We start from the raw sequence: 20,877 nt of genomic DNA on the forward strand, positions 1-20,877 counted from the left end.
TCCTAGCTGAGGTTAAAGAGACTGTCTGCTTTTCATGAAGCCAGAAAGAAAAGCCGAAGTCTAAATATAGAAAACAGAGGTGATTTAGAGAATCAGAATGTTTTCTTTGCTCTTACGGCTATCTATAGGGCTCCCAGCTGGACTATAAACGTGGATGCCACTGACAACCGTCTCATTCTGAAGAACACAATGGAACGCAGGGGTTGCTCTGCCTTGCCCAGCTGTCTAGGGAAGCATAGGGCTTGAAGCAAGTGAAAACAGCTCTCATCTTCCAGGCCCTGAGGTCCCTAGCTTTTCTAGAACCACAGCATCCACCATTCTCCAGCTCCCCACACGCAGACAACTGTCTCCTGAGATTTCATGTCCTCACGATAGTGACAGGAGCATGGAGCTCTTGCAGAGGGGTGGGAGCAGCCACCATGTAGTGCTGCAGTTCTCCGTCTGTGGACCTAAGTGGCATTGCCCTTTAGCTACTTTTATGTTGCAAAGGGGCCTTTCTTGGCTGCCTTGACTGTTTACACTCACACAGAGAAGGCATGGCATCCAGGGAGCCCTCAGGGCAGTCAAAGCACCACCTCCTCCCACCGTCAATTCAACATCATCCTCTAAGATTCGGAAGTAATGTCTTATTAGTCTTATAGCTTTGACTTTTAAAGTCTTCATGTTTATTAATATAATCTCTTACTACCCGAATTTTCATTCAAAAATGCTAGCATCTACTATTTCCTTTAGTATCAGCATGGAAAGAGATACTGGGATTCTTTCCCTTTTTTTCTTTTTTTCTTATTTTTACTTTGTTTTGCTTTGGTGGCTATTTGTTTCGATTTGTGTATTTAAAACTTAAGCCAGTATCTAACATACTTTAGAGACAGAAAATTGTTCCCAGAAGGGATAAGAGAAATAAAATAATCCAGATTTGAAAATTACAATAAAACCTACAACATCATAATAGGTAAGTGACTTTTTCTAAAAAAAAAAAAATGTGTGTGTATGTGTGTACACACATTTGTGCATGCATATGAGTATTATAAGTGTGAGGGAGGGCATACATGTGGCACAGCATGCATACAGAGGTCAGAGGACGACCTTGGGTCTTAAGTTCTTGTGTTCTACCATGCTTGAGGGTTGAGGATTCTTGTTCACTGCTGCTTATGCCAACTTAGGTGGCCCAGGAGCTTTGGGGGACTCTCTTGATTCCTACTTTTTTTGAAGCAGGTATGTTGGGACTCCCGAGGCACACTATCACATCTGGCTTCAGGGTGCATTTTGGGGAAGCATCAAACTCCTATCCTCATGATTTTATAGCGAATGCTTTATTCATTGATCCACTGCCTTAGTCTGCAGGGGCTACTCTTAGCAATGCAAAGGCTATGCTGACCAAATCAGGCTGAGTGTTAAATTTTGTCTCCTGATTTGAGTAGAACTGGTGTTTAATGGTACAGGGAGACTTTGGAAACAACACTTTCATTCGTTCTGCCTAAAAAGAACTTTTTCAGAGTAACTCAGACGGGTAGCCAACTCTTTCCTTTTCAGCTGGGATCGGGTTTGTCCTGAGAGGAAAGATAATGAGATACTGGCCCTTTCGATAAACAGCTTTCAAAGACTCTCAAACAATGGGTGTAATTTGATTCTTACTTTCTCTGCAAGGACTTCAGTATTGTAGGTACACTACTGCTTAAAGGCTTTCTCTCACACAAGAGTCGAGGTTGAATGTTCTATTCTCTCACAGCTCCTTGGGCAAATATCTCACAACAAAAGGGTCTTGACAAGGAGGCTAATCAATACAGTGCTCTAAAGATGCAATTTCCAAAAATGATTTATTTTGAAAGGGAGAGATAGCAGGATGCTCTCTAATGGATGATCAAATGGCCACTACACCCACAGAGGAGGAGCCCTGGAGGGACAGAGCTGAGCCCTCACTGACACTTCAAAGCCAGTTTCCTTATATGGAAAAGTCTTACTGAAAAGGGGGTTTCTGTCATCTGCTTTTCCCATTCTAAAAAAGCAAACACTGATTTAAAATTAGTTCAAATAAACAGTTATAATTAAAATAAAAAACATTAAATGAAATCAAAGTCCAGTACTAGATGCCAGAGTAATTATCTGTTCCGAAATGCTGTCAACTTCTGACCCCCCAATTTAAACAGCAGACAGTCTTATCAGGCCTCATTTTCCAATTAACGAGAAGAAGAAATGGGGTTTTTAAGGGGCATTTCTCAACGTAGGAGAAGAAAGTGTGTTTACAGAAAGCATCATCGACTTCTCCCAGGTAGAAACCGACACGAAAGGTAAGACCTGGTGATGTGCACAGCGTCTCCCTGCTCTGCCTGGCCATGGTCATTCTTAGCACAATGATGCCAGGACTCGCTCTTCCTCTCCCTGTTCTCTCCACCCAGCACTGAGCACCTCATTCCTGGTCTGGCCACACCCCTTTCGCAGTCCCAGACCCTGTGGGGGAGTGAGACCACTGCAGTTAGCCCACAGCCCAGATACTGACCTCCTCGGGCACAAGCGGCTCAATCATGGGAGCATCCTCCTGCCTGGCAGCCAGCCGCACAGGGGACGTGGAGAGCCTCTTTTCCCACTCGTTTGTTACGGCAGTTTCTGTCGAGGTTTCTAAGAAGGTTCTCTTCAGCTCGCTAATGTTGGTTTGGTGTTTCATCAGATCGTCTTGAGTCTTATCGAGCTCCTGCGGTCAGAGCGAGAAGATTCCAGCAGTCAAGCCCTCACAACGGTTTTCTATGCCTGCCCCTCTCTCTCTCTTTAAAATATAGCAGACACATTAGTCGTCAAAAGGAAACCGAATTGGGATCAGGGTTCAAGACACTACCACAAACGCTCTAGTGAAAATGTAGGATTTCCAGGGAAAAGAGAAAGAAAAAATAATTTCGTTTCACACAGCATACAAATAAACAAAAACAGTTAGAGGCAAATTCTAAGAAGGGACGTTTATATGTAGCCAGAGGGTTAAAACAAATACACACACACAGGAAAAGGATCTATGTCTAGGAGAGAAGAAGGGATCAGAGTTAAATCAAGAAATCATCCCCAGCCATTACCAGCTGAGCACACAGGTCATGCATCATGGTTCAAGTCCACACGTATGCCATAGGGGGATCAACAACACACACGAGCATGCACTGGTGCGTACCAATACCAACCTCTAACATAAGATTACTATGTTTGACATACACATTTTCACCCTTTATTCGCTTAATCAGACTATTCTGAAAAAAGTGGAGAAGAGAGGGAAAGGTAAGGGACACAGTAGTCACGGGAACGAACGCCACGTCACACGCCTTCGGCATGGCAGCCGAGAGGAAACATGCAGAAAACGTCTGGGCACGGCAGACAAACAGTGACTCATCACACACTGGTCTGGGCGGGTTTTTTTTTTTTTTTTTTGTGGTATCTTTAATTGTCTACCTGTGCCTTGAGATCTGCATCCTCCTCCTGGTCCGACTGGCAGCATCGAGAAAGAGTGGGAGATAAAGACTTACCAAGCCATTTTCTCTTAAGTAAATTGGCCTATACACACTGGCTGGTTGTGAGCCCTATGGTACCCCTGCGTTCAGACGCAGTGCCTTCTTAGACACAAAGCATAACCCTACACATATAAATAATAAAAACATCACTGGAACAAAGCGGCAATAGATTCTTTGCTCAGGGCTGCTCTGGCATTTTAACAGGCAGATGCACATGCTTAGAGAAAGGGTGGGGGGAGGACTGACAGGTTGTCCTTACTGAGCACTAGCAAAGGTCCAGGAGTCTGGAAGTTGGGGACCTAGTTCCCAGCTCCTAAGAATGGCCATCATTATGGGAAAATGACAGCCCGTCTATATGCAAGACCTCACAATAACTACATGTCAGCTTTTGTATCTTCAGTTTGTAGACTACAGGTCTGCATAGCCTCCTGCATTTTAAACTGTGCGGAGCCTCGAATTTACTCTGTGTACTCACACACTTTGTTTTTAATTACTGCTATTATTGTTATTTTATATTTTTGGTGTATGAGTGTTTTGCCTGCATGTATGTCTGTGCCCCACTTGTGTGCCTGGTGCCTGCAGAGGTTCGAGGGGGGTTGGATCCTCTGGAACTGCAGTTTCAGATGGTCATGAGCTGTCGTGTGGGTGCTGGGAATCAAAACTGATTCCTCTGGAAGAGTGACCAGTGCTCTTAAGTACTGAGCCCTCTCTCCAGCCCCCTCTGTTGCTGAAACAAGGGCATCCTCTTCAGCATAAACAGAGCTGGGTCTGCAGGTGTGAACCATTGCACCCAGCTGAGCCTTTATGCTTAGAGCAAGTTCTAGAGGGGGAAAAGACTGACATACAGGATAAGGGAGAAAAAGTAAATAAAATCAGTTATCATTAATACCACTACTGTATCTTTTTAAAAAATGAAATAGGGTATTTCTTTAAATAAAAAAATAAAATAAAAAGATACCCATTATAAACATCTCACAGCCGATTCATTTTTCTTCCTTTTCCAGTTTTAAGGGCCTGGCTTATTTAAGGGCCTAACATCGAGTACCAGCAACTGGGCAAGTGGGCCACGGCCCATGGACCGGAAGCATAAGGTGTTTCTTAGGACAGCTCTCCGATCTGAGCCTGGTCTTCAGGACCGTGTGAGACCCAGAGTCAAACTAGCTGAGGTCATGCTCAAGGAAGGAGATAAGCGGAACATCGGGTCTGCCCAGAGCTCAGCATTTTATACACTCAGCTTTCCAACTGTTGGCATGACAGGTACGGGCAGCCAGGTTTTAATTGGTCTCAGATTTCTTATCCGTCTTTGGGGACCAAGGTGCTTTTCTCTGCGCATCCCCATAATGCAGTAATGCTGCTGACGTGAAGGGAAGGGAGTTTGTATACAAGGGCAGCTGGACACCAAGCCAGTACTGGTGACATGCTGGTTCTTATATATGCATTGGGTCACAGTGTACAAGATTATAGAGGGTACTTACTTGCCTTCATGCTATATAACAAATCTAAAAAGTGTCACAGAGATTTAAGGCATCGTTGTTGAGTCATTGCTCCTTTCTACTAGAGATCTGGTTTGAGAGTTATCGACTAGAACGTGCTAGCCTGTGGCTACTTACAACCGCAAGCTATCTACCGAGTGCCCGAGCCTGTGGCGACTTACAACTATCCCTTACAAGTCAAGGTGCAGTTGTGTTTGGCGCAGAAAATGATTAACCTGTCCACTCAGCTGCGGCGGCGGCTGAGGAGAATCTGGAAAATGGCGTTGTGCTCTTATCTTCTACTTCAAAATGTCGCGATGTGTAAGCCACGGTAGTTCCGCAGGAAGAGAGCTTACAAAATACCTCCAGAAAATAATGCCTTGCTGGAGACATTTTTAGTGAACTGATAAATGGAGGTGACTTGCAGCCCTTCCCCCAAACCCAGCTACGGAGAATGGCTACTATTCAATTACATGAAAAAAAAAATGACACAAGACCTAAAGCAAACTTTGCCATAAAGCAAAACTGAAATTCTTCTAGCGTCGTGAGAAATGAGCATCTTGATTTCCATGACTATAAAGATACTGTTCCTACAGTAGTTAAAAAAAACACTTACATATATTTTTAACCACATGTATATGCATGTGAGGGTGTGCACACATGCACGCAGGTGCCTGCAGAGGCCCCGAGCACCAGATTCCATGGAACTGCCTGATGTGCTGCGAGGATTCAGTCTTAACTGCTGGGCCAGCTCTCTAGCCCCACTTTGATGTATTTTAATTGCTGTGAGTAGGGCAGATTTTCAGACAGACAAGCCACACACACACACTTAATCTATCTTGAAGACTTGATGCGGGAGAAGTAACAGGACGCCGTCTGACTGCAGTTTTTACAAGCAGTAATTTCTTGGTTTCTTTTCTTTAAAGAATTCATTTCCGGAGAGTGACTTGTGTTATAGCCAAGGGCTCAAAAATGTGCTAAGGAAAGTATTACTTTAGTAAGTATTAGATGGGCATTGGGGGTTTGAAAATATATCTGTATCCAGCCAATAAGCTAATTCAATTATCCGTGAATCTTCTTTCTCCCTCATCACGAGTAGCATATAGAAATAGCCTCCTATCCAAAAATAGAAGAATCACCCTCCTCCTCCACCTCCCCTGGTCCTCTTTTGTCTTTAAGGTATTGTCAGTTAGGTAACTGCTTCTCAGAATGGAATCCTCAGATCAAACGCCCACGCATTTGGGAACTGGTCGGGGCTATCAATCCCCTCTTGCCTCAGCCCTTCACAACCAGAAACACAATGGGGAGACCATTCGGATCATTCCAACAGAAGTCAGAGCCTGAGAACCACCAGCTCTGGCAAAAAAAAACAAAAAAACAAAAAAAAAACAAACAAACACACAAAACTGAAAGCAAAAGAAAACATCTTCAGTTTTTGTTGAAAGTCATCATTTCTTTCCAGTCCGAAAGCAGATCCAGAGAAACCTTGAACCCAGAGTCATTCACAAAGCACCCGTGCTAAGAAACACCCCCGCCGCTCAGTCTTTAGCCTCACCTCGGTGGCACTGGTTTCTCCATCAGCTGCTGTGTCTGTCCGTTCACTGTCGGTCTGTGGATCACAGAGGCAATCAGATCCAAGGAGGAAGCAGGGACAGAAGACAAAGCCATCTGGTCAGACAGGGCACACACTGGTGGGACCATTCACGTCCTTTCCCTGGGGTCTGTGGTACCCTACCTTCCCATGGGAGTATGGGCATGAGCAAAGCAAAGAAGAGGCAGAGCTTGGGGTCTTCAGCAGAGCCCCCTCCGAGGTCAAGACCCGAGGCACACGCACAGTGGGCCACCCTGACCTGTTTGCATTCACTGTTTGGAACGTCAATCTGTCACCCCACCCCTTTCCACTGATGCCCCTAAAAGCTCTCCTTAAAAATGTTTAACGCAAATCAAATGGAGGTTCATTCATACATATTTTACTCTAGAAATGCCACATTAGAAAACTAATGAATTTTGATTTATGCTAATAGCTACTATAACAGTCACTGGACTTTCAGCCCCTCATTTATACCATTGGTTCATTTCCACCCACTGGGAGCCCCAGGCTGTCTGCATTACCAGTTAATGACTAGAGCATACACTGGTGATTCACAGGCACGTATTTTATATCGAAAAAAAAAAAACACCACATAATTTTCAAATAACCTTGCTAATGGGTAACAGCTCTGTTGTTCACTTTGCCCCACTCTCCAATATAAAGAAGGGATAGTCAAGTATGCATTTAAACATCTCATTGCAAAAGTACCACTCAGATGATGCAGATGATGGCAATAATAATTGACGAGATAGAGAGAGAAAGAGACATCTACTTAGAGATGAATCAAACAAAGCACAGCATTTGCTAGGACCAGGATTATGGGGGAACGAGAAGAGCCCATTTCAGGGTTCACGTTTAATGTCTATGTGTTTTAATGTCTATGTGTTTTAATGTGTTTAGAGGGGTTTATGGTTTAAGACAGAAACTATGTATTGATGATGAGCCATCAATACAAACCAACTTCTCATCCATAAATCCAATCATGAGTACGTTTCCCTCAGCCAAAGCTTGTGAGTAATCTGCTGAGAGCAAGCATCTGGCTAGCGGCTGTAGAGCTGCAGCTCTTAGTACAGCTGCCATGTACACGGGATGTTCAAAATAGCGTCCAGCACTGCTTCATCTCTTGCTGACCCATCTCTGGCCAGGGTAGTTTGCTGACACTATCCCAAACTTTGTTTGCACGTATTCCTCAAACAAAAGCAGTTGAACTGCACCCTTGGCAGGTGTGCCTGAGAAAGGAGGGGGAAATTTCAACAGACTTTTCATGACCTGATCGCCCATCTCCATTTAAAAAGCGGGGCAGGTGTGTCTACAAATTCCCTTCCAGGAGTCAGGCACGGCTATTCTAACCCCAGGGCTTCAACAACTGTCGGCTGGAGGAAGGACGGCTCGGACTAGTACAAAAGTCAGAGCAGCTTGGAGATGTTTTAGGCTTTCAAGAAAACAAGAACCACCTGTTCGGTTATCTTAATTAGCTGTGTCAAACATACCCAACCTTGTTGAGGAAATTCTCTTCCTACTTTAAGAAGTCTTTCTTACAATTTTAAAATTGACTTCATGAACTTTCCAATGTCTTAGCAGTAGAGATCAGCCGCAGGTCAGAGTAAGGGGTCTGATGTCAGACTGTTCAAATCCTTGCTTTTCAAACCTGCGGGACGTGGCGCATACATATTTCATGGCCTAACCCATTTTCTCCTTGGAAAATGGAAATGGCAGCTGGATCTACATTGTATAAGGGATGTCAAATGCTTCATAGGATTCCTACCACACAGAACTACAAGTCGCCAATGAGCCGAACTATAATGTATTGTTAGCTATTACTCTGGTTTTCCTAGGTATCCAAATGTTGCTGATCCTATCTAAACTCCCTCAGAAACCGGGTGCAGGGCATGGGTCTGTAAGAAGGCTCGAGGACCAAAAAAGATGGAGTGATGAGAGCCTATATCTAAAAAGACTCATCTGTGGACTTGCTGGCACTGCTACTTCACAGCCTAACCTTCAACTAAAATAATAATTGAATAAAGCAGTCTTGGTAGCAGCTGTTAATTATACTGTTATGTTATTATATAATATGTACCTGTGACTACACAAAGCTTCAAAGGGATATCATGTCATGAATTATTGTATAATATAATTTTTACACAACTGAAAGATATAATAGGTTGACAAACTAATTTTTCTTACATATTGAAGTAAATCTCCCTTTTCTTTGCATTCTAAAAAATTACTCAGGAATTCATATGTAGCTACATCCTACGTTATGGTAAGCTAATAACTTCATCTCAGTGTTTCGTGGGAGGTGATTGGATATTCTGCCTGTTGTTTGGCCATTCTGAAAGCATAGAAGAAAGACTGCTGGACCAACTGCTTCATCGTGGGAAATGATGACGTGTTTGGATGCTAGGTTTTGGTTTTGAGAAAGGCAGTGACTGACTCTCTACAGCACAGAAAGGGTCATGGCATTAGTGACTCTTAGGAACAAGAATGGCAGAGATGAATTGTATTTTAAAAAGTCACTCAGTGTAGCTGCCAGGGCACTCGAGGCCAACAGGATAAAAGAATCCTTGTAAGTAAGCGGCGTTTTGAGAAATGGAATGACCCAGATAGGAGAGTTCTTTAGCTTAAGATGAAGTACAGTAGGCGGCTCTTAACACCTGGGGCTAAGAGTCAACATTGGGCAGATGCCCGCGTCCAAAGGCTGGTGGCAGAAGCGCTAAAATGGGCAGAGGAGGCTGGAGAAGAGGGCACGACCTCTGCAGTGGTCAGAGCTGACTCAGTGTCCGAGTCTGCAATACTCAGGACAGCGAGGCCTGGGAAGCTCCCACTCAGCATCCGCTAGCTTCAAACGGGGGCTGCTGTGATTTGCTTTGCTGATGTAATGCAGACATGCCCAAGGTTAACATTAGTTCTCATGCACCAACTCCAACAAGATGTAAACCCTGGATTAGGCACAAGATCTCTGTGGTTAGCATCGGAAAAGTCCAAACGGTGATTCGGAATTTAGAGAAGCATAAAGCAGGAATCTTTGAGTTTTTTTTTTTTTTTTTTTTTTTTTTGTGGGGGGGGGATTCATGTATTAGAGCATTAAGGCTTATTCTTCTGCTAAAAGAAAAGTCAGTCTCTTTAGAAGCCTGCCAATGGGTCTTTGTAAATAATGTTCTCTTCCCGACTGCAGCATGCGAGTCCTCTACTTATGTGATAGAGTCGCAGCTGTGAGAAAGCAAGAGTAAAACCTAAGACTTAAAGTGGTTCCCGACGTCTGCTGCGGCAGGGACGGTTATCTCTTTCTGCACACACACCACGATCCTGGAAAAGGGTTCCTAGGCTGTGCTGAACTGAAAAGCCCATGCAGCCCTGTAAAGCACCTTTGAGACCATTCGCCTTTTCCCCGTTGCTGCTCAGAAGCAGCTGCAACGCCACTAAATATAGGAACCAGCACATTTTAGCAGCGCCATACTACATTAATGGGGCAGGTCAAACCATGATTTCTAACTAAGCACGGAACTGAATAGGCTTTCTTTTTTCCTTTTTTTTTTTTTTTTTTTTTTTTTTAAGTGCGGCCTTGACTGTGTTTTCTAACGCAGGGAGTCCTGGGCTTGTCTCCTGTCACATAAAGTGCTTGCTTTGTGGGAAGAGGTGAGCTTGGGGCTCCTAGGGAGAGGTGCGGGAGAGTGAAGACGTGACAGCCAGCGCCTCTGGGGGTCAGCGTCTATTCTTTTTCCTGTGCTGACTGAAGTCCTTAAAAAAGCTGCTGTGAGCCGCAGGGAGGAGAGCGATTGAGAGGGAACATTGCTGGCTGCACGGACTCACATAGTGGCTGGGATGAGGGAGAGGGACGGGCTGCAAGTTCAGGTTCTCTCCCTTTATAAGAAGACCTGCCCCAGGGTTAGAAACATTCAGCCAATTTCCTGGCTGCACCCCACTGCAAAATGAGGACACTAGGATCTCATGCTGCTGTCTGATACATACACAAGTATGGCCAGCGTAAGAGAGGGGGGGACCCTCACATAAATGCTGTCCTAACATTATCTGAAGACCACAACGAACGACATATGCCGTCCATGTGGTTCTTTCTGGTCCTGCTTCTGGCTGTACCAATGAGTGATGCCGTGTAGGTACCATAAGCTGCTGTAGGCATTCCTTCTGCCAACAATGAGAACTCATATCTAACAGGACCGTGGAGGCATTTTGGATCCTAGCGGAAGGAGAGACGGGCAATCTGGGAAAGCTACTAGAACACAATGATACTTAACCCTTAGTACAATCACTTGGTCACTCCACCTGTATTTGCGTCTTATTGTCTGTAGTTTATGAGATTTAATTTACTAGATGGCAACTGAGCAGGATCTGTAACTAAGACACGGCCCTTCCGTAGTGAATGGGTTTTTCTGAAATTGCATTCGGGCTGAGTAATTAGCCACTGTGGAACTCAGTGGGTAGCAGAATGATCACAGGTGGCTATGGACTGCTACATCCACACGGTGTTGTGCCTAACCCTGGGGCCTGGCTTGGACTCCCCAACACAAAAACCCTCAACATAGTGGCACAGACAAATAAATGAGGCTCTGAAAGTAGGACCCCTATCGCAGCAGCCAGCTAACACTGGTTCGGACTGAAGCACGGAACACGCAGGGAAAGTGTGTTCTATGCTGAGGTACACACCTCTTCCTCTGAACTGTCACTCGGGTCATTGTCTAGGGAGGCGCTCAAGGAGGCTGCCTTGGGCTCCAGGTAGCAGAGGCACAGAGCCAGAGGGAAGGAGAGCGTGAGGGCATATGGCACAGAGAAGGAGGCAGACAGCAGGAAGAAGAAGATGAAGAGGAAGCAGGGGAGGAGGGAGGGCGAGCGGATGGGCAGGAAGTGCTGCCAGCTCTGGGGCAGGAGGTTGGTTTCGGACAGGTTGGGAAACGAGAGGTACCCGTCATCATCTAGGAGCGAGGGGAATGACTCAGGCAGCTGTAAGGAGAAGGAAAAGAACGTGGTTCCTTTGCCAGTCTGCTGCCTGTAACTAAATGCCACATCTTGGTCCCCTAAGTAAGCCTTCCCCTGGCCGTCAGACTCCAAGGCTGGCTCGACTCTAGGCAGCACAGAACCTGGAAAGGGGCTCTCACTCTCCTTACACCTCCTGCGGAGCACTGTGGGAGATGCAGGGTCAAGATGGGCTGATGGGGGTGATGAGGGGCATGAGTCAGTGCCATGCCTGGGTGGTGACTGATGGAAAAGGGACAGAGAAGGACAGGAAGCAGTAAACATGGATGCAAAAGGACAAAAAGAAAAAGTGCAATTAGTTAACTTTCTCACGGGCATCAACATAAAACTGTCAAACAAGAGTTTTTCACGCAGTCCCGCTGCTTGGCAGCGACGCCTGGGAGGACTATGACTCCCCCGGCAGACCATCATACCCAGGCTGAGATGGTGTCAAAAATCAGAACAGAAGTCACCGTGAAGGAGCCGCACAAACGCGTGGCAGAGCTAATCAATGAACTCTAATCAATGAGAAACAAGACTTTCAGCAGCGACGCCCTACAGATCAGTCCCACCGCTCAGCTGGACTCCAAATGAAAATGAAATATAAATCAAATTCTGATTGTGGTGGCAGAATGTCTAGTCATCTTCCTGTCCTTGGCTAGCCAATTACAGCCCAAACAGGTAGCTTTCCTAATCAAGAAGTTTCTGGCCCCGCTCCTGTCTGATAGCAGTCACAGATGTGGATGAGGGGGGCAGGAGTGAGCATTTCGGGATCTCTGGTTCTCACAGATAATGGAAGCTGGGAGCTCCTCTGATTCATCCATTTTGGCTTCTTTATCTAGGTGGCTAAACAGGATTTCGGTTCTTAACAGTGGCTTAAGGAAGCAAGCCAGCAAAACAAAACAAACCACCACCAACAACAAAAACAACAACAACAAAAAACCCCCAACAACAACCCCTCCCCCACCAGTTTTCTTGGAACATGGTTTCTATGTGTTTAGTTTCTGCTACATATTGTCTATAAATAATGGAAAGATGCAATTTCTCAGCCTCCCGATTTCTCTAAACATAAAGGGTGTGTTTACAATGGAGGTTTGCCTCTTCATACAATTGATGAAGCATGCTCTGGAGTGCTCCCTGTGAGCAATGCATTTATGAGATTGGAGAATCGACTCCATTTTCTGGGACGCTGGCAGTCTCAATGGTCAAAGCCAGAATCAAGGAGCCCCCAACAGGCTGGGGCAAAGCATAGGGGCTCAAATACCATGATAAATTCAAGACCAAGGCATGCGGGGCTTGTGATAGCCTTCTTTATCTCCTCCCCCTGCCGTGTGTGTGTGTGTGTGTGTGTGTGTGTGTGTGTATGTGTGTGTGTGTGTGTGTGTGTGTGTATTACCTAGCAGCTTGAGAGCATGAAAATGACTCAGCCTGTTTGGTCATGGTTGTCTAATCCTGACTTAGAGAGATGTGATAAATAGAGCAACAAAGGGGGAGAAAAACGCACACCTGAGGCACGAGGGATGGATAGACACAACGCCCAGATAAAAGTTTACCTGGCTCTGTCAGCCTTGAAAGGTTTCTCTGATCCTCACACTTGATGTTAAACATTGTATACTAAACAGGCATCTGTGCAAATCTGGTTCAGCTAAGAACAATGCAGATGTTGCAAGCGGCCCCTTCACCCCTTTGTGAAGGCCATTCTCCCTAGGCGGTGAGAGACATTGCCTTGGCCTCGGTCATAGCAACATGCTCCTCCCCAGGCAGCCTGGGAAATAGTCTTTTAAACATTATCTCCAGCAGTGCATTTTGGTTCAAAAATAAGCATCCTCTCTGAAGCTTTTTGAAGACTGAAAGGCATAAGATTATGGTTTAACCTTCTGGGCCATGTATTAAAGTGCTTTTGGAAAGACAGCTTTGTGGTGGGGAAGCAGAGACAGTCAGCACCCAGTCAGGACTAGATCTCAGCTACAGCCTATGGGAAGACTCTGCTGAAAGGCGGTCTTCCTGGGGACTGGGGTTACAAAGGTAGTAGTTTCTATGTCCTTCCATTTCCCCGAGGACAGCGGCAGCACAGAGCGAGGCGGATGGGTGCCTCTCCCTTCTACACGCAAAGGTCGCAGGACAGTCTCTCAGAAACAAAGGAAAAGGATTCCGGAAACCTGAACCTACTTTGGAAGCAAACATAGACATAGCCGTCCTTTTCGTCTGCCGTCTGGGTGTAGTTTCCCAGCCATGAGAATCATTTGCAGGCATCGGGATCTCAAGAAAATCGGAATTGACCAAGGATAGGAACTGTACATGCTTGCACTCTAGGGGGATTATCGCCCCCACCCATGCTCCAGTTATCAGATCTATGCTGGTTTAAGTGCTGGGTGGAAAGTAAAAGCCAGATTCGGAACAAAGCACATTTGGAGGGCAGAAGCGATCTAAAGGCTGCCAGCATTCTCACTCTGTGCTGGTTTTTGTGTTTGGGAAACTAAGAATCTGTCCCTAAAAGGAAAAGCAGAGTGACAGACTGGGTGGTTTGAAATATTTTCATCTTCTATAGAAAGCGTTGGTTTACTCAATTTAGGTTTCTGAGGTGCTGGATATTAAACTAAGCGTCCCCACACACTGGGGCAGCCCGTTACCACTAAGCCACATCCGCAGAAGCAGAAGCAGACATCATTCATCCGATGAGCTACCTGCCTAGGAGGTTGTTGAATTTTTATGGGAAGGAGCCCCACGCGGTCTCATGCACTCTTTTTTCAGGAACATGTCTATGCAACAAAGCACCAGGGCATCAAACGCCCTGGCGTTTCAGGATAACCCAGAGGCTGTCAGAGGATTCATTTCCTGCCCCCCCTTTGTGTCCTGTATATTACACGGGGCTCTCGGCTCCCATTGTCACTATGCACGAGCCTCCCAGATATACTAAGTTTCAAATGTTCTGCTAGGAAGTTGCCATAGTACCAGATCATTAGAAATCAATCTGAAACTAAAAACTAATATCTAAGCAATTTCATTTGGGGGAAGTGATGCCATAGAATGCAATGAATTGAAGTGGCTATTTTAATATGTCAAGTTCACTTTTCTCTTTCATTGAAGCAGGCCATTCCTTTGCAGATTAGAGGGGGAGGGGCGACTAAGAGACAAACACACAGGTTATGGGCAGTCAGTGTTCCTGCCATCAGGGAAAAACCGGAGGCGTGTTCCCTTAGTATCTAAGGAAACATACCCCCCTGGGTAGGAGAACAGGGCCAGAAACCGACAATAGCTTTAGTGACAGCTGTAAAACCCGAGTCCAAACAGAACAAAGTACTGCACCACCTAAAATGCTTTTTAAAAGAGATCACTCCAGAACAGCTGTTGAAAGTCTTGTAAAACACATTCCTTGTTAAAAATTTTCCAAAAAGTTAAGAAAACCACTTTACGAGACTATGCTGAAATAATAATAATAATAATAATAATAATAATAATAATAATAATAATAATAATGTAAACCCAGCATGAACATGATCAGTGCTGGCGTCTGAACGCTCCTCCACCTTTGAGCCCCCCCAGTCTACCGTCTCAGAACCACTGAGCTGTTTGTAAACGTGAGGACAGCTCAAGGAGGCAGCCAGGAGCTGTACCTTTCCCTCGAGCCGGAGGGCTGGGACAGGGGTGGCTTCCTCGGCCTTCTTCCTTCGGTCCTCTTCCTCACCATGCTCCTCTTCAGCCTTCTTCTCTGGAGTCACAGTGGTGATCAAGTTGGTCTGAGAGATGCCCTTTGTTGTGGCGTACTGGCCTGTGCCAACCTCTGCAGCAGACATAGAATCCTTCATGTATATTTCATGGTTTTCATTCACTGATGCTAAAGGCAAATACAACCGGGGGGGGGGGGAAATAGAATCCCAAAGAGTTAAGTCAGAAGACAGAAGGACAACGCCACACTGTACTTTTGCTAGGAGAAAAACACCAATATAAACTAGCAGGCTGGTTTGCACAGGGCGGAGGAGAGCTGCGGGGAGGGGACTTTCACCCAAGCGCTACCTTTCTGTGTCTTTCTACATCACCTGGACCAGTGTTTTCAAATGATTTAAATGCCCATGTCTTGAACCCTAGCATAGTGCCTAACGTTCTCATGATGCCCAGTGAGGGTATGAAGGCTGGCTTTACCCCTGGGAACGTTGGCTGGGCACTCACACCATTCACGTGACTCTGAGCACATCCACGGAAGTGCCATTCACCAAAGGAGCAATGGGCTATTTCTATATTGTTTTCCAATGTTGAAAAGTTCAGCGTTCTCACAATACTCAACACAATATGCTCAAAAGCATAGTCACAAAATTTACTAGTTTTGGCGGAGGTCATAACATTTAGAAGGGTATTCCTCCAAGTTGACGTAAGGAGATGTGTTAGTTTCCATTGCATTTGAAACAGACTGCCATGAGGGTATGCATGTAAACTTCATCCTCACCTCTACTCTTTGGGGAAAACAAGACAAATGTTGCTAGCAATCAAAACCCATGCGGAAGCGGAATATGCAAATATAGGTGAGGTTCAGCCTTCATCCTGGCTAGACCATGCAGATGCAGAATGCACGAGCACAGGGATGTGAGGTTCAGCCCCTCATCCTGGCTAGACCATGCAGATGCAGAACGCATGAGCACAGGGACGTGAGGTTCAGCCCCTCATCCCAGCTGTTGTCTTAGTAAAAGATGCTTCATTCAGTTCAGGGCTTAATTATGATCAATATTAAATTTTGCTAGTTATTCTTTTAGGGCTTTGATCTCATAAAAACACACTGAAATTTATAAAGGCTTCTTTTCAAACACCCCACAGTTGATCACAGACAAAGATAGGGCTTTTTAAAAACGCCAACAAAAACAAAACAGAAAAGGATTCTGAATGCAATCCTTCACTAAGATAGTCTCTGCCCCTTTAGGCTGATGAAAAGCTCCCTATTTTAGCAGCCGGTTATGCTGTTATAAACAGGCCGCTGTCTCGTGAAGAAGCAGCTGAATGTTCCAGCATGCAGACACGGCACTCGGCGCTGCAGCAGAAAACATTCCAGAATTGGCAGGGCAACAAAGAGCAAGACAACACATACTAACATCACTTTTGGGCAGAAAGGAAGAGACAGCATGATATTAGTACATTGATTTCACAATTGTCTTCTGTTTGCTCAACAATCATTTTCACACAAAGGCCACGAGGAACACAACAGTGACTGCACACTCCACTGAACAAAGTGAGCGGCATTCAGCAGAAAGAAAGGAACGTCCTCAGATACTGACTCAGAGAACATACAAATTGTTAGCAGACTAAAGAACAGAAAAGAAAAACTTTGGTGTTAACATGGAGATTTTCATGTCTTAATTCGACTGCCAATGGTCTTGGGTCTAGAAATATCGAAAGATACAAAACGGCAGCATTCTCTCTTGACATCTCTTGTGGATTGTTACAGGACTTCTCTGAATACTTAATCTGGAGATGCTCGAGTCCCTCCCGAAAATGACATACTTTTTACATACAATCTGCACATCAGCCTGTAGTGTTTAAACTATCTCTACTGCTTTTAATGCTGAACACTATGTAGATGATATGTAAGTCGTTATCACATTGCGTGGTTTAGAGAATAATGAAAGAAAACAGTCTTTGTGCATTCATATGGATGTGATTTTTTTAAAGGGGAAGAAATCATAGTGTTATAACGGAAGTGCTATAGTTATCTATCAGCTGTCTGTATGTCTGTCTACCATGGTCTATCAGCTGGGGACAGAACTGAAGCTAGGGTCTTGGGCCTGTTTGATAAGTTTAATCCCCATCCACCCTGGAGTCTCTCATATTTTCAACCCACATTTTCAATCTGCATTTGGTTTTCTATAGACTCAGAGCCTTCGGATAGGAGGACTGTTTGTAATTAATGTTGTGGCCTGCCTACAAAGCCTCTGAGAGTAATTATCAGCATAGTCACAGTGACAATTATATAAACACTGGGAATGCTTCCTCATACACCCTCTTTATTCTTCATAACAACCCCGCTGAAGGTGGTCTTACGTCCATTTTCACATGACTAAAACTGAGGGCCGCAGAGCCCAGGCTGTGGTATGCATTTTCCTACGTATCTAGAGGAGTCTTGTTTTATATATATATATATACAGCACAGCCTCACAGTACAAACATGGTTGTTTCTTAATCAGGGATGTGGGGAATGGGTTGAGGGGAGTTGAAACCCAACAAGGAAGGAGCAGCTGAAAAGTACAGATGAATTAAGAGGGCCCCAGGCAATCTAATTTCCCCTTTCCATTTAGGCTTACTTACTAAAATTGTGCATGCCTTTCAGAAAGGTTGAATTCTTTATTCATTCAGGATGAGTTTTCCATGAATCAGCCAAGGCATGGCCAGGCTCTGAGTTAGATGCCACAGCCTTGCCCACAACCAGGTCCTAAATGTTGCTACTGCAGCACACCCTGGAGCAGAAAGCACGGCTCTCTGCCATGAAGGATAACATCCCACCCACACTGCAGACAAAAGCATCCCTACTGAAAAGTCAGAATCATGTGCTTCCCTGAGGGGAGTTGACGGGTCATCTCTGGCCGCATGTGTTTGACTAGACAGAAGACGGCCATTCACTACAGCTATGCTTTCTCCCACCTATTGCAAGCAGACTGATAATGCCCATTCTGCCTAACTTTTAGAGATGTATTTAGAGTTTTCTTCCCGTTAATCCTTGAAGATCTGCCCTGAAGAGGACCAAACTCTACATCTGTGAGGCCTGCCTTTAGAATGAAGATGTTTTCTCAAGGTTCAGGCTGCAAAGGATGAGAACCCTCATCCCCTAAGTACTGACATACGCCAACATGAGCGCACAATAAAACAGACCGACACAGACAGTCTCTGGAAGTGAGAATGCTCAGAACCTGACATTCAGTCACGCGGATCCACATGACGTCATTTCTCAGTGTGCAACGGGGTAACCCTGCTTACCCAAAGCTCATGGTTATTTCACACGCCGTGCCGTAGAGTTATGGAGAGCCAGTTGGTATTGCCTACCTCCGTCCAGGCTGCGAGACATGGTGTAACGTTTGCTGGAGGAGCGCTCAAAGTAAGGCGCCGGGCGGTCTATCAACGCACTGGCTCTTCTCGTCTGTGCCTGAGTTCTGCCACTGTACCGGAACTTGGAGCCCAAGGTCAGGAATTTCTTTGGAGGTGCTTCTGGTAGCAATAATCTAAGGGCATTAAAGAAAACACCAGGAAAATTAACGCATGCCCAGGTGGTGTTCAAAGCTGATTTGCTTTGCTTTTTTTTGTGCTAAAAGTTCAACGCATGTGTAATTAAATGAATCTGAGTTTAATTTTTAATTTTAGGAAACACTGTCAACACAATATATATTAATTAGAAATGTTATACAGAAGTTGAAGCAAAATAGGGAGGGTTGGGCAGAAGAGAAAGGAATGGTCAGGGGATATAGGTTGGTGGCAGGATGCTTGCCTTGTTTGCCAGGGCCTTGGGTTCTATTCCTAGTACTAACACACACACACACACACACACACACACACACACACAAAATAAATATTAAGTCAGGTATGATGGTACATGCTGGTAAATCCTAGAATTTAGGAGATGGAGACAATGTTTAAGGTCATCCTCAGCTACATAGTTGAGTTCAAGGTCAACCTGGGCTAAGGAGACCTGTTACACACACACACACACACACACACACACACACGTAAGGAACAGACAGGATACTTGAAAACTATGAAATAAAATGATAAAAACGCAAGATAAATTAAGGAACATTCTTGAGATTTAGTCAGATGTTCTTTTAGGATTTCTATCAAGGAGCTCCGTGTGAACTGGGTATGGGAGAATAAATCTGTGACCCCAGCTCCCAGGATTGGGAGCCTCAGGACAGCTTGGACTATACAGAGGCTGTGTCTCAAAAAAGAAGCAAGGGGGGTTGCTATACAAACATAAGAACCCGAGTTTGGCCGGGCGGTGGTGGCACACGCCTTTAATCCCAGCACTCGGGAGGCAGAGGCAGGCGGATCTCTGTGAGTTCGAGGCCAGCCTGGTCTACAAGAGCTAGTTCCAGGACAGGCTCTAAAAAAGCTGCAGAGAAATCCTGTCTCGAAAAACCAAAAAAAAAAAGAAAAAAAAAAAAAAAAGAACCCGAGTTTGGATCCCCCAAACCCACTTAAACCTGGGCAGGGCAGATCTAGCATGTCTATAGGGAGCTGGAACAGGGGAGCCCAGCCTGGTGTAGGCAGCAGCGAACATCAGACCCTGTATTAAACACAGTGGGAAGTGAGCACGGATACCCAAGGTTGTCCTCTGGATATCCTCTATGTGCACAGTGGCAGGCATGCACTGTGTCCCTCCGCCAACAGAGGAAGGGAAGAGGGACAGAGAGGAGAAACAGTGACCTTTGTGATGACAGGAACAGAAAGTTCCATGATGTTTTCTGCTGCACCTTTTTTTCCTTGGTACAGGTGGCCCCAACAGCTCACAGTTTTGTTAGGAAGAAACCCAGACATTCGCCCCCTACCTGAAAAATGTATGATGCTCCACACAGACTTTCCAGAGGCGCTTGGCAGCCCGATGGTTCGGCAATTTGAACCCAATGGTGCTCTCAAACTGCTCAAACTGAAATATTTAAAAAACACACACACACACACATACACAAGAAAGACTAGAGTTCAGTTTGGTAGTCTATAAATAAAAACTCCGCAAAACATTGACAGACGTACAGCTCATCATAACTTGTTTTCATTACCGAGCCGGCTGTGATGTGCAGAATCCGCTCATTTTAAACCATCTTTTACCCTACCACCTCAGCAGGCCTGAAGTAACTGCTAACAACCTGTAGAGGCTCAATCTAAACTCAGATCAGGGAGACATGTGGATTCCCCCCCCCAGAGATCAATTAGCCCTGATCTCGCTTTAAATTACGTTTCCATATTTTGTCAATGGCACGAGGACTTGAATTAAAATGCCCAGAAAATTAACACAAATGTAAAAAAAAAAGTCTATTGCAGACATAGAAATACATATCCTTTCTCCACAGTGGATGCTTCACTCCGTGATATGGCTGAGGTGCCCCGGGTGTTTAACAGTACCGACTGATGTTAACACTTCTATATTATACATAACACAGTACCAACTGATAACACCTCTATATTATACACAACACAGTACCAACTGATAACACCTCTATATTATACACAACACGCTGGCAGAGCCCATTTTCATATTTCCCAACTTGTTGAGACTCTTCAGATGATACTTTGCCAGCCATTTAAGCTCTCAAGATGAAATATCTGTCCCTCTGTACCATGTTTTTGTATTATTTTCACCTACGCCAGGCCAGCAGAGGGCCACCTCACACATACA

General features: G+C 45.1%; 1 protein-coding gene across 2 annotated transcripts in view; it reads right to left on the reverse strand.

Annotated features, from left to right (window-relative positions):
* The window catches only part of Epb41l3 (erythrocyte membrane protein band 4.1 like 3), a 212,318-nt gene that overhangs the window by 12,742 nt on the left and 178,699 nt on the right, over positions 1 to 20,877 (reverse strand). Inside the window, exons 11-15 of one of the 2 annotated variants that reach the window (XM_038315264.1) lie at positions 20,033 to 20,130; positions 18,537 to 18,712; positions 15,131 to 15,297; positions 6,513 to 6,566; positions 2,498 to 2,689 (exon numbers count right to left, since the gene is read on the reverse strand). In XM_038315264.1, the coding sequence (XP_038171192.1) occupies positions 2,498 to 2,689; positions 6,513 to 6,566; positions 15,131 to 15,297; positions 18,537 to 18,712; positions 20,033 to 20,130 (687 nt within the window). Of the gene's footprint in view, positions 1 to 2,497; positions 2,690 to 6,512; positions 6,567 to 15,130; positions 15,352 to 18,536; positions 18,713 to 20,032; positions 20,131 to 20,877 lie in introns of both variants that reach the window. The other variant, XM_038315263.1, reaches the window with a different exon arrangement.

This window comes from Arvicola amphibius, chromosome 18, assembly GCF_903992535.2.
Source record: "Arvicola amphibius chromosome 18, mArvAmp1.2, whole genome shotgun sequence".
Lineage (NCBI taxonomy): Eukaryota > Metazoa > Chordata > Mammalia > Rodentia > Cricetidae > Arvicola > Arvicola amphibius.